At 41.7% G+C, this 12,919-nt stretch overlaps 1 protein-coding gene and 1 long non-coding RNA gene across 3 annotated transcripts; one reads left to right on the top strand and one right to left on the bottom strand.

The window, feature by feature from the left end:
• Positions 1 to 1,305: 1,305 nt before the first annotated feature.
• On the top strand, positions 1,306 to 5,738 carry CUNH11orf97 (chromosome unknown C11orf97 homolog). Of its 2 annotated transcripts, none has more exons than XM_027644035.1 (4): positions 1,306 to 1,396; positions 2,017 to 2,121; positions 3,717 to 3,842; positions 5,605 to 5,738. In XM_027644035.1, the coding sequence occupies exons 1-4, from the start codon at positions 1,321 to 1,323 to the stop codon at positions 5,610 to 5,612; spliced, it is 315 nt and encodes a 104-aa protein (XP_027499836.1). In that variant the 5' UTR covers positions 1,306 to 1,320; the 3' UTR covers positions 5,613 to 5,738. The 2 variants fall into 2 exon arrangements, with proteins under 2 accessions (XP_027499836.1, XP_027499762.1); XM_027643961.1 differs by having other exon boundaries at positions 2,014 to 2,121.
• Positions 5,739 to 9,209: 3,471 nt separating this feature from the next.
• Positions 9,210 to 12,558, bottom strand: LOC113947036. Its single transcript, XR_003527625.1, has 3 exons — positions 12,412 to 12,558; positions 11,252 to 11,397; positions 9,210 to 10,153 (listed from the first exon to the last, which is right to left on the bottom strand). It is a non-coding gene; the product is annotated as an uncharacterized LOC113947036 (long non-coding RNA).
• Positions 12,559 to 12,919: the final 361 nt, after the last annotated feature.

The raw sequence follows: 12,919 nt of genomic DNA, 5'->3' as shown, positions 1-12,919 counted from the left end.
ACTGAGACGTACATTAAAGATTTTCCCATGGTACTGGCATGCTGCATGATTTTCAGCTTCAACTTTGCCATCTGTAATTGAGAAGTGGAGAAACTTGCTTCTCTCTGCTAAACAAATTGAACTGAAACTTGAATGTAAGACCTGAAGTTCTGTCAGGTTTTTCTCAGTATGAGAGCTGTAACAAAACACTTTATTGCTCCATGCAGGTTTCTTACTGAGTGATTCCATGCTCCTTCCAGACACCACTAACACAGCTGAAGCACAATTGTCACAGCAGCAGCAGAAGGGTTGGGGTATGTTGGCCCATATTTGGTGCTCTCATCAAGCGACTTTGGAGGGAAGGAGTGTGTAATGTGCCGCACTTCTGTTAGAAAATGAAGAACAGCCTCTGAACTATGAATGCTATAAGATGATTTTAGTGCTTATTATTTTTGAAAATTTGGTTTCCAGACATCAGTGAAAAATGAATATGCTTTGAAATGTGTCAAGGAGTAATACAGACATGGATTACGTCATGCATTTGTGTAACCAGACTTGGTTTGTATCTTATAAATTCTCACTACCATATGCAAAGAGTTGGTTTCAAGGAAGCTACTATCGAGGAAAGCTTTCAGCCAGGTGAGCAGGACAGCTTCCCTGCGTGCCTGGGGGCAGCATCATCCCTTGACTACTGTAAATGGCAGCTGTTCCTCTTAGTCAAAACTGTAACTGTGGCAAAACAAGGAGAGTCAAGTATACTTCAGACCTGTAAACAACATCTCAAAATGCTTCATTTTACAACCAAGCTAGTACTTTTGAGTATCAGTAGATCTACATCAGTTAAACAGGGCTCTTCTCTCGTTACTCCTGTCAGTCTGCCATTGCCTTGAGTGAGGGTGACAAGGCATCCTTCCATGAGGCAGGCCAGTGGTGACACCCTACGGGGGTACACGGTGATGTGCGTGCCCCGCTCCTGCGTGGGGTCATGCTGAGTGACAAAAAGGAGTAGCTGTTAATGGCTCCGAGAGCTGCCACCCACCCGTGCCCCAAGCAGGCGTGAGGTGGCCACGGCCTGCTGTCCTCTGGGGATGGTAGCTGGCCGCGCCGGGCCTCGGGGGGGGGGGGCACCCCCGCGCTTATCCCTGGCCTGTGGAAGGGGTAGAACAGCCCGCTGTGACGGGAAATGTGGGACGCGGTCCGCCGGCCCCGGGCACGGAGCTGCCCGAGGCGCTGGGCTCCATCCCTCGGGAACTCGCACCCGACGTGACGGCCCCGCCTGCGCGAGCGGCCCGGCAACCTCCCGTGGCAACAGCCCGACTCCAACGCCCGGGCGTGGCGGCCATGAGGGCGGCGGGCCGGGAGCTGCCGGCGGCGGCGACCGAGGAGCCGGGCAGCGATGCCCGCGGCGAGCAGCCCCGTGAGCACAGCGGTCCCGGTCCCCGGCCGCCCCTGCCCCACTCCGGGCCTGCCCCGCCGTGTCCCCTCGGAGCGCCAATCCAGCCACCCGCGGCTCCTCACTGATGCCCCCCGGGCACCTCGGCGGCCACTCGCCGCCCTCGGCACTGTGGCCCTGGCGCGGGCAGCGCCCTGTCAGGCAGAGACTCCCCTGCCGCCATGAGGTGCCCGCATCCCTCTTCAGCTTCTTGGAGACCTCTTCCAGCGAGGACATCTCCTAGGGTGCTCGTTCATGCACGGCCCTGCCTTGGAATGTCTGTCGGTGGGAGGCACAGTGGCCGAGTGCCCTCAGTGGCCTTGGCTATAAGCACACCTCATATGGATGTACCCACCAGGGTCCTGTCCTGTGCCATCCTCCTATCCTGAGGATTCACTCGGTGCTGGGGAGCAGAGCCTGGCTGAACACTATTATATATTTGTAAATGATTTGTCTTACAGTGTATTAAAGTTACGATGTATTAAAATGACAGTGTATTAAACACAGAAGCAGAGCAGCATAATTTGACGTTGCGTTCAGCAAAGCATGTCAGCTTTCAGGGGATTCGTAATAACTGTTTCTTTTGTAATATGTTTTACCAGCAGGGAAGAAATGTGTATATGTCGAGCCACCTAGGAGAGTTAAAGAAATACTTGAGGAGCACCTTCATTTTCAGAAAGAAGAATGCAATGTTAAACATCCAGCTGCAGGTAATCCTCCTTATCAGCAAAGGGCAAGTGTTTGGCAGGACAAATGGTTGTTTTGAGGAACTGTGGTAAAATTATTATTTAAAAAAAAAAAAAGCAACCCAGAACATTTATGTGATATCCTTGGGAACATTTAGAAACACAAGAGTTGAATATAGTCTTTATTATTTTTTTTTCTTTTTTTGTCAGAAATTATGGGACCACAGAGAACACAGATAATTCCATGTGATCTATCAGTTTAATAAAGCTGAAACAAATGCCAAACAGTAGGAAGAGGTTTTATTACCTTTTTCTTTTGAAAGAAGTGCTGTAATTATTGGAATAGTTTCTCTTGTGTAGGATTGAGAGACCCAATTCTAAACTCAGTCAAAATGAATTTAAAACTGTTGGATTCACAGACAAAAATGTACTTAAATTAGGTATCAGATGTAAAGACCATATGAGCCTGCACCTGTATTTTTTGGTTAGGCTTGTTAGGCAATTACAGCACACACCTGCAAATGACTGACTTATGTAGGTTCTGTTTATAGTAAATGAAGAGAAAAAGGCACTTTGAAACCTGTTCAGCTACCTGAACATGTAGCTGAATGGCAGATGTTAACATTGGTCTGCTCAATCTGCTCATGTTCCTAACGTTACTAGGAGCTGAACACAACTATTTTGCTGTATCCATCTGCCAGTGAATTAAAATTGTCTGCAATATTTCAGTCTGGATGCTACCTTATATGTTCTCAGGAATTCTGAGGAGTCTCCCAGTGAAATGTATGTTACAAAGGCTTAAAGTACTAAAGATAACATAGAAACATTACAAAAATATTCATTACAGGAATGAATAATATGGATCTATAATACGCTCAGTATAGAAATGGTATTATATGTTCAGTATAGAAATGATATTTTAGCATAATGTTATAGGCATAGTATAACAATGCTATGAATAATAAATACAGTCAGATGGATGGTGGTGTACAGATTATTCAGTGAGTACTAAGTTCCTTTTTCATCTGTTTCATTTGGAGAATTAGACATGCTCCCTAAGTGGCCTGGGCTCTGATAAACAATAGTTGCCAGGTTGGATAGTTACTGATTTACACTGTTTAGATTATGAAAATGTATTGTTTTACATAAATTAGATGGCTAGTAAGTTGTAACCTTTCCACAAAATAAATTAGCTTTTTATTTAATTCTGGTGGTGTTGGCTTTGTTTTGGTTTGTTTGTGTTTTTTGGGTTTTCATTTTCATGTTTTGTTTTGGGTTTTTTTTGGAGGGGGAGAGGTATTTTCTTCTATCTTTTTATGAGGGCATTTGATATTCCAGTATGATCAAAAAATGATGCTGGATGTATCAGTGGTATTACTGCTGTTTCTTATATATTATAGCCAAGCTATATCATTCTTCAGTTAGGAGCTTTAGTAGTCTTAATCTGTTCTACAGGCAGTAGAGAGAGTTGTATGCTTTTAGCAATCTGAATTGCTCTCTGCAGATGTCAATCTATTTTCATTAACTATGGAAGAATGTTGTGGTGTATTATTTCATTAATTCTAGAACAAGTTGAAGTAATCAGTTATAATGCTATTGTTTTGCCAAATTATTAACAGTGGCTCTAGAAGGAGTTTGGGATGTGAAAAACAATTTCTCCATTAGAAGCCTGAAAGCAGTGTCACAGAACAGGAGCAGTTTACTTTTACAGCCTCAATTCTACTCAAGACATGCAAGAATAAAAAGTAAGAGTCGATAACAAGAAACGTTCATTATAACAACTCATTTTTAACTTGCAGGGCATCTTTCTGCAGAACTAACTCACCTCTTCCTTTAACAAGTAGCTAACAGACTTGAAATCTTTGCATAAGAAATCTGTTTAGGACTGCTATGTTGAGTCACCTTATTTCATATTCTGAAACCTTTTGTAAATGTGTGGAATAATCACTTGCTTCCTACTGATAGGTGGTGAGTGTTGTTTTCATGTTCATAATGAACTTGCTGTTCTTAACACCCAACCTTAACAAATTCAGTTGTTTGGAAAAGCTCTCCTCCAACGTGTCTCCTGAAAAGAACTTGATCTAGGTAACCTTTCAGGTATTTTAGTATTTGCCTGCAATGGTCAGCTAGTGCCCTGGGGAATGTATTTCTTTACAGTCTGTGGAGTGTGGCTTTTGTGGAGCAAACCTATTCCTTATAAGCTGGTAGATTTTAGCATAGTCTTCTAAATGTGCCTACCTTCTCTGCTTCAGTGAAATGTATGAGCTTCGTAGTAGAAGGGGAAAGCTTCCAACCCTGAGGAAACAGAGTTTGTTAGCTTTGTAAGAGGAATATTTTTAGTGCCATGACCTTGCAGAATATATGAACTCAGCATATTTTGCCATTAAATGAAGCTCCTTCCCACGTTCTTAGGGGTTGGTGACGTAAAAATACAGGTAGCTCCATGACTAGCACTTCTGATCTTGATCTTGTGAGATCTGGAGATAGTGGCATCTTAGTTACAACAGTAGCATGAATTAAGTTATTACTGGTATAAGAACTGTTTAACCAGTATAGCCTTCTGACATGCTCCTTTACTTTAGAGTTACTACTTGTAGGAACATTTTGGTTATAGAGTAGGCCTAAAATACCACTAAAAAATAATTCAGAGTTTTGAGATGTTGACATAATTTTAAAGTTCATGTTAAACTGAGGCTTCTAGCGAAGGCATACATAGTTTTCAAAGATCATGATCTCCTCCATTTCCTATTAAAATCCATGAAGAAAGAACAGCTTTAGAACAAAGCAGTTTATTCAAATTGATATAGGTGCTGAAATTTATGGGATCTATTGGTTTTCCTTTGCGAATTTAGATGCACCTTCTCAGGGACTGCTGCTAGAGACAAGTGGTTCTCTCTTCACTAGCTATAGTCCGTGTTCTGAACAGGAAGGTATCATGAGAGAAGAGGTGACAGAAAAGATACATGACAGGAGAAAAATTAGGAGCAATCTAGCTTAAGCTCCTATATTCACCAAACCATCTCCATTCACACCCCCTCTTCTGTGTAAGAGTCTGGGGAAGAAATGAGGGAGTAATATACTAGTTGGGAGATGCAGTAGGTAGTGGTTATGGAAATGGACAAAAAGGAACAGGTGTTTCTAGAGGTGAGCCCACTGTGTTTAGTGCCAGAAGGAGAGGAACTAGCAAAAGGAAAAAGAAGCGGCACTGACAAGGGGAATGAAAGGGGAGACACAGAACAGGAGGTCAGGAATTCCTGAAGGGAACTGAAGAGAACACAGTTCAGGAAAACAGAGATAGAAACTGTAAGAAATGCAGGGAAAAGATGTAGGAGAAATAAATAGAAGAGAGAAAAAAACCAAAACATATATCCACATTGCCGAATTTACTGAAGTTAATGCATTTTTGTTTCTCCCTTTTGCTGTCTTTCCCTAAAAGTGACTACTGATTTGGGGGGCTCACTATGTAATGTCTCATCCATCCTGAGAGCAGATCCTGTTTTTTTACAGATTGCTGAACTTTACTGCTATGAAGACTTGAGTTTGCTTTGATGTGTCAAATCAAACATCAGAATGACTAGCTACCTTTGGAAATGTAGATCTGTACTTCCAGGATTTTGAATAAAATTCTGCTTGAATATGGAGCTATTTCTTCTTTTTTGTTTTATTCATGTACTCATGCTGTTTTTCAATCTGATGTTTTAAGTAGCCAAATCTGATCCATATTTCAGCCAGCAATGAAGATGCCACAATCCAAAGATTACAAAATGTTCTTGCTGGCAAAAGTGCAACCATAAAGCTCGATATTTTCATAGTCTTCTCTGTTGCAAAGGAATTCTCAGTTCCAGCACAGGATTGTAATGTAATTGAACAGGCCTTATAATGCTTTAAGCTGAATTCATCCATTAAACTGAGCATTTCAGAAAGCAAGAGTTTATGATTTGATATCTAGCCTGATTTAATGAAAGTTTAACATAAATAAGCCTCTCTATATAAGAATTATCATAGTATCAAAGAACCACTTACTCTCACTCTTAAACTTTTATTACAGCAAGGTAACACCAAATGATCACAAGTTTGTTCTCTATTATCATACCACTTACGAAACAAATGTGGATCCTTATAGATACTGTATAAAACTAGAACAAAAGATGGTTTGAAAGGTCATGGATGACTGGAGGGTATATCAGAGACAAGAGTGGCCCTTGTAGCTCCTTAATAGTTTCAGTGCTTTGGTACCAGGTGAGAGGTTGAAAGCTCTCTCCAGCAAAGCATCGGAGCTTGCAGAGCCTAATCCATGCAGGAGGAAGTGAAGAGTGATAGAAGTCAGAGAGTCCCTGCTGTGGGAGAGGGAAGCTCCCATTTGTTATCCCAACATCCTGTCTGGTAAGATATATTGTGGGACAGACCTGAGATGACGTGGAGAGCATGCTGAGCCTTGTCTGGGCTTCGGACTTTTACTCCCTGCTGCCCCTCCATGTGGTCACCAATGATGCCCCCAGGGGAGACATGAAGTGCGTCAAGCATGACAGTCCAACTTAATGATTGGTCTTTGCCATATTACTAGAATAATTGCAGCACATTCCCAAATCAATAACATTTAGCAACTTATCTTACAGTCTCCATTCCCAGAATTCTTTCTAGACAACTCTCCAGCACATTTGTGGGATAAACAAGTGTTACTGACTTTCTAAAGGAGAGAATTTGGAAAAATTCCAGTGAATTTTAGATTACAATGAAAAGATTAACTAGGATAGATGGGTAATTTAAAATAAAGGAGCTCCTTATTCCCAGCTATTACCTCAGACTGATAATTCATATCTAAGGTGTGTGTGGTGGTTTGACCTTGGCTGGATGCCATGTGCCCACCAAAGCCATCACAGCCTCCTTCAGGCATCCACCTGCTCCAGTAGGGGTTCCTCCAGGGCCTTCAGGTGGATCTCTGCTCCCCCATGGACTTCCATGGGCTCCAGGAGCACAGCTGCCTCACTATTCTCTGCACCATGGGCTGCAGGGGAATCTCTGCTCTGGTGTCTGGAGCACCTCCTCTCCCTCCTTCTGCACTGATCCTGGGGTCTGCAGGGCTGTTTCTGTCACATATTCTCACTCCTCTCTTCTCTGGCTGCAGTTGCTTCTGTGCATTAGCTTTTTTTTCCTTCTTAAATTTGTTATCCCAGAGGTGCTGCCACCGTCACTTAAGGGCTCAGCCTTGGCCAGCAGTGGGTCCGTCTTGGAGCCTGCTGGCACTGACTGTGTCAAACATGGGGGAAGCTTCTACAAGCTTCTCACAGAAGCCACCCTTGTAGTCAACCTCCTGCTACCAAAACCTTGCCTAAGAGGTGGAGATGGTATTTGTTTCTGGGGCTCTCAGATCCTCAGGAAGTATCTAAACCACAACGAATATTTTTAAAAGGAAGTCTCAATGACAACTTTGTGAAGCTAGACTTTGTTTTCTACTGCTTTTTTTACAATTATCTGTGAATGAAACTGGATGTTTGTTCTTTAATTGTCTGGAATTCTTCTCTGATGTTAAAAGTTCGTTTTTATTTTTGTATCAGTGAAAAGTGGAAAAAAACCCCAAACTCGAACAACTACTCACTTGGCTCCAAGCCAACTCTTTTCAGCATTTCCATTTGATAGCTAAATGAAAAAAATTATTGGCACTGAAAATTGTACCTGAGGCACTAGAGGAGTAGCTGCTTTTGAGAATATTATTCTCACTTTTTAGATACCAATTTGATCATGAATCACACAAAAATATTTGAAAAGCACTGGATTTTCAGATAGAGACCTTGATTAAGCTTGTTGCATCTTGCTTCTGCTCCTTGTTTTGTTTTTATCCTACTTCCCTCTCCTTGCTTTGTCATTCTTTTTCATGGTCTTGTTTTAAAATTTTCCAAATGAAAAGACTTTCTAGTTCTATCTTGGATTCCTGCACTAGCTCAGTTTTGCCGCAACAAAAGCAGATTTGTGAATCTCATTTACTCTTTTTCTCTCTTCCCCTTTTTCTGCAACCTTGTACAACAGAGAAATGCCTGTTAGGTCTTTTCTACTGAGTATATTACTTCAATTATGAGGCTTAGGTAATTCTTACCTAGTCTGATATATTCATATTTGTGACCTTTTTATGTATCTCATCTTTTAGTTGAATAAAATAAAGCAATTTGTTTAAATATAACATTGCATAATATTACAGTAATGTTATTAATATTACTATATTTATAATACTTCATTAAACAGGGCGTTGGTTAATTTAAATTAACTGTGCTCACATTTTATCATAGTGACTTTTTACTGAACTAACTGTTCAGCTCACCTTTTCTATTTTTTAATTTTATTATTTCATTGCCAAACTAAACACTAGTGTTTTGAAAGACAATTGTAATCATTGCTTATATCACAATATCATTGCATGTATTAATACCAGTATTTAAACATTTACATTTTTCAAAGGCTACATCTACATTATTAAGTAATGAAGCACAATAGGAGGAGGTCAAGTTATTAAAGCAATTGATATTGAGAGAACCATAACTAGATTATATGGGTTTAGGAGATTTACTTCAAATTAGGGCTAGTTTTGTCTCCTAGACTGAAACATGACCTCAGTACTTGAGGTTCAAAGACGTTTGAAGAGAAGCTTTACAACAAATCTTGCTCTCTGGCTTGGGGGATGCTCACTGGGTAAAATGAGAGCATCAGTGCTGGTTGCACATCCCTGTAAGATGCATAAGACGCAGTCCAGTGCTCAAAAATACCAAGGAAGATTGAAATTAATGATATCTACTAACACATATCCATAGAGACAGATTCTGGCTTGCTGGTACCCACATGTGTGTCAAAGTGTCCGAAGATCGTGTGGGTTTGGTAGGAAAATTTTCTGCTCTGATTTTGGCTCTGGTCTACTCTGGCGAACCACAAAGCTGAGTGCTTCAGTGGAAGATTGAAGAGTGTTCTGGACAAGACTCTCCATTCACAGTGTGCACAGCACATTTGTTCCTGCCTGTGCCTTGATCTGGAAATGTCAACTTCACATAGTTTTAATCCAACCCTGCTCACAGCCACAAGTGGAACTGTAGTGAGGCAGAATATTTAACATTACATTTGCTGCATGTGCAGTAATGTGAGTTTGTCTGACCAGAAGCTGTTCATTCAAACAAGAAAGGCATCAGCTTTCAACCCACTTTTTTATCTCTGTTCATATTTCAGAATTTTATCCTTCCAAGCAGAAAGATCATATTCCTGAACATGAAACATTAGGTAATCAAATTACAGGCATTTAAACTTTATGCTGAAATACAGGGTGCAATTTAGACAAAACAGAACTTATATCACTTTCATACAGGATTTAGATTCTTACTTGGCAAAAACTTGCATTGAAACCATGGGGACTATTTACGAAGAGGAGACTTCAAAGTCATTCTTAGTGTCATTTTGGTACCAGATAGCATCCTGCTACTCTTTGAAGCTGATTATATTTTCTTAAGATGAAAAACTCCACAAGGTTTCCCTGGTGGAGAGAATGTCTGGATTGATAGCTGTAGCTGAAAACACAATCATGTGTTGCAGTCCCTTTTAAACTGCATTTGTAAAACTGTTGACAAATAACTTCAAAGACTTTTCTAGGCTTAAATATTTCTGAAGTGTGACAAAACAGAGTGAGTCAGAGTAGAAGAGGAAGCCAGTTAGGAAGCTGGGGCGAAAACATTTACTGCTGTTAGAAATGGCAAATATTTAACCTTCATTAAGCAAAATATTTTTTTTTATTTTGCAACAGCTTCATTACTAACAGACAGCATTTTATTTTTAATTCCTGACTATCAGCAACATAAGAACTTACAGTGGTTTCCACAGAGCAGTTAAAGCACAGTTCTTCAAGTTGTGTATACAGTGCCAAGGAGTCTCTGTGGTCCTCAGTACATGGGGCTATCTCCTGGACTGGTTTATCTCCAAAGCAGACAAAACCAGATGTGTTCCCTGGGGGAGGTCTTCAAGCTTCTGGCAATGCTAGTCAACTTTCGTCATGTTGTTCTTCTCAGTGATGTCTGTGGAGTTTTTCCTGAGTCAGATCAAGAAAAAAACTGCTTGAAAAAACCCTACCAGCACAGAGTAACTGATGTGATTGTGCCACAGATGTGTTGTGTATTATGGCAGAAAAGAGGCAAACTGGAGCTGATGTGTGTTACTGCCAGGCTGGTATTTATTCTCTAGAAGAGAAACGAGACGTTAAAAAATCAACAGAAACTCCACACCTACACTCACATCTGGGGACACTTAACTTCTAATCTTGGTCCTGACTCTACAGCAACACATCACATCTGGCTTTTAAGCTTAGTACACCAAAATTTCTAGGAGGCTGCTAGACTTGTAGATGAAGGCACATCTATCAGTACTGACTGTGATGAATAATTTAAATATATATGTCTTCTGTTTCCTATATTGTGAGGGGTTTGAAGACAGCAGCAACAAAACAGTCAGATCTGTAATTTGTAAAAATTCTAAAATATGCCTTAAATATAGGTTTTATTATACTCTCCATATAAATTCTATAAAGATTTTTGAACTAGCGAATTACGTACAACATGTAAATATAAATGTAAGCATGTATTTATTTTTCACAGAGGCAGGTGTAACATGAAAGTTAACTTAAGGTGACAATATTACCCATAGAAATATTTTAGGCTACTGTCTTCTCATCTTGAATTGATATAATTCTTATTTATCATAAAAAACCAAATAGGAATTATTTTAATACCAGATGTTCATGCTGTATATACAATCTCAACTAAGTGTGGATTTCAGTAATAGCTTTCAGCTTTCTTTCATATGCACTATAGAGCTTTAGCTGATGTTGTGTTGAGGAATATAGAAAGCCTTGTTTTGATCTCAGGCTAAATAATTCAGCAGATTTGTTTCTGTATGACAATAGTCTTAATATGTATGCCACTGCAGTGCAGCTGAACATCACACTGAAGTTTCACTGTGAGACTACAGAAAACCAAAAGTATCTAGGCACCTCTTGCTATGAATCCTCACAAGGAAGACATATTTTTTTCTTTCAAATTTGTCACTACTTGGCCTATAAAGATTTCCATATTGAGTTGTCCTGAAACATTTCTTAAATGCTAAATTAATGCCAACATTTTTATTGACTTACAATATGCAAGATCAGGCTTTGCATCATCAATGTAACTGGTTAGGCTTTGGGTTTGGAATGGCTTAGCAGCAAATCTTCAAGGAATGAAAAAGAAAACATGACTAGACAAAGACTCCTCCAAAGTCACATATCAGTGCTGAAAGTTCCTGAAGGAAAATAAGAACTGTCATTGTAGCTGATATGATCAAATTTATTGAGTGAATCAGAACTCCACAGAAGTCAGTTGAGATCTCCTGCTCGCTTTCATGAGCCCCAAATTTCTCATATAATCTGCAAAAATGTCTAAATACACAAAATTACTAACAGAAGAGTTTTTGGACCACTTTGAATCTTTAATTAAGGCTGACTAGGGATTGTGTTCCTTTTAGGTAACGTTCATTGTATTGGATGTGCTCTAGATTTAATCTAGGTACAGCTCAAGGCCTCAGAGGATTTTACTCTCCCTTAGCATTGAATTTCTGTATTTTGCAGTGTTCTACTTTGGTAAAGTAACTTTCCCATATTCTCATTTTGTGACTAAAATCAGTGTTATTTGTCAAGACAGATGCTATATTTATGGCCCGAAGAGACTTTCAGGTAATATTAACTATCTCACTATTTTGCAGAAATTACTAGGTTGGAAATCAGGTTTGACGTCTTGGTTTGTAACACTTCAATTCAGAGAGGCCTTAATAAACTTGGAGTGAGCCAATAGAAACCTTGAGAAGTTTGGCAAGCAGAAAGAACAAGTTCTGCACGTGGAGCAGAACACCCCTATCACTGTACAGGCAGGGAACTGGCTGGCTGATAAAGAATCATGCTGGAATCATGCTACATGAACATCAAGCTGAATGTGAGCTGTGGAGACCTATGCTGGAACAGGGGAAGAGTGTGAGGAGTCCTTCCCCTGAGGAGGAAGGAGCAGCAGAGAAAACGTGATGAACTGACTGCAGCACCTCTTCCCCATCTACCTGTGCTGCTATCGGGGAGGAGGTAGAGAAATCGTGAGTGAAGTTTTGCCCAGGAAGAAGGGAGAGGTGTGGTGGAAGGTGTTTTTCAGTTTTGTTTAATCTCTCATTATCCTACTCTGATTTGACTGGCAATAAATTAAGTTAATTTCTCCATGTCGGGTCTGTTTTGCCCACGACAGTAACTGGTGAGTGATCTCTCCCTGTCCTTACCTCGTCCCACGGGCCTTTTCTCTCCCCAGTCCAGCTGACGAGTGCAGTGATACAGTGCCTATGATAACACCCGGCATCCAGCCCTGGTCAATCCGGCACAGGTCCCAAGGTTCGGATGCCCTGAGTCCCCTGTGAGCGTCCCCACGACCCTTCCCGTGCGTGCTGGGGTCCCGGCTCTGCCCAGGGAGACCCCTCCCGACTGCGGGGACACAAATTCCCTCTGCAGCGCCGAGCTGGCAGATGAGCACCCGAGCAGCCCGGGGAGCCGGGGCCGCTGTCACTGCTCTGCAGCCGCCCTGCTGCCGTGGCGGAGCAGCCGCACGGGGGAGGCGGTGAGGCGGCGGAGCCCCGCCGTGAGCCCGAGCTCCGCTCTCTCCGGGGGCGTTGCGGCCGCGGCCGATCGCGGGCGGGGCGAGGCGACACCAGGACCGGGAGGCGGCGTGGGGAGGACAGGCCGGCATGGCCGGGAGGGGCGGCGGCACCAGCACCTCCCCGCCGCCGGGGCCGG

This window comes from Corapipo altera, unplaced genomic scaffold (assembly GCF_003945725.1).
Source record: "Corapipo altera isolate COAL_440 unplaced genomic scaffold, ASM394572v1 0, whole genome shotgun sequence".
Lineage (NCBI taxonomy): Eukaryota > Metazoa > Chordata > Aves > Passeriformes > Pipridae > Corapipo > Corapipo altera.
This window is presented reverse-complemented; position numbering and strand designations above follow the sequence as displayed.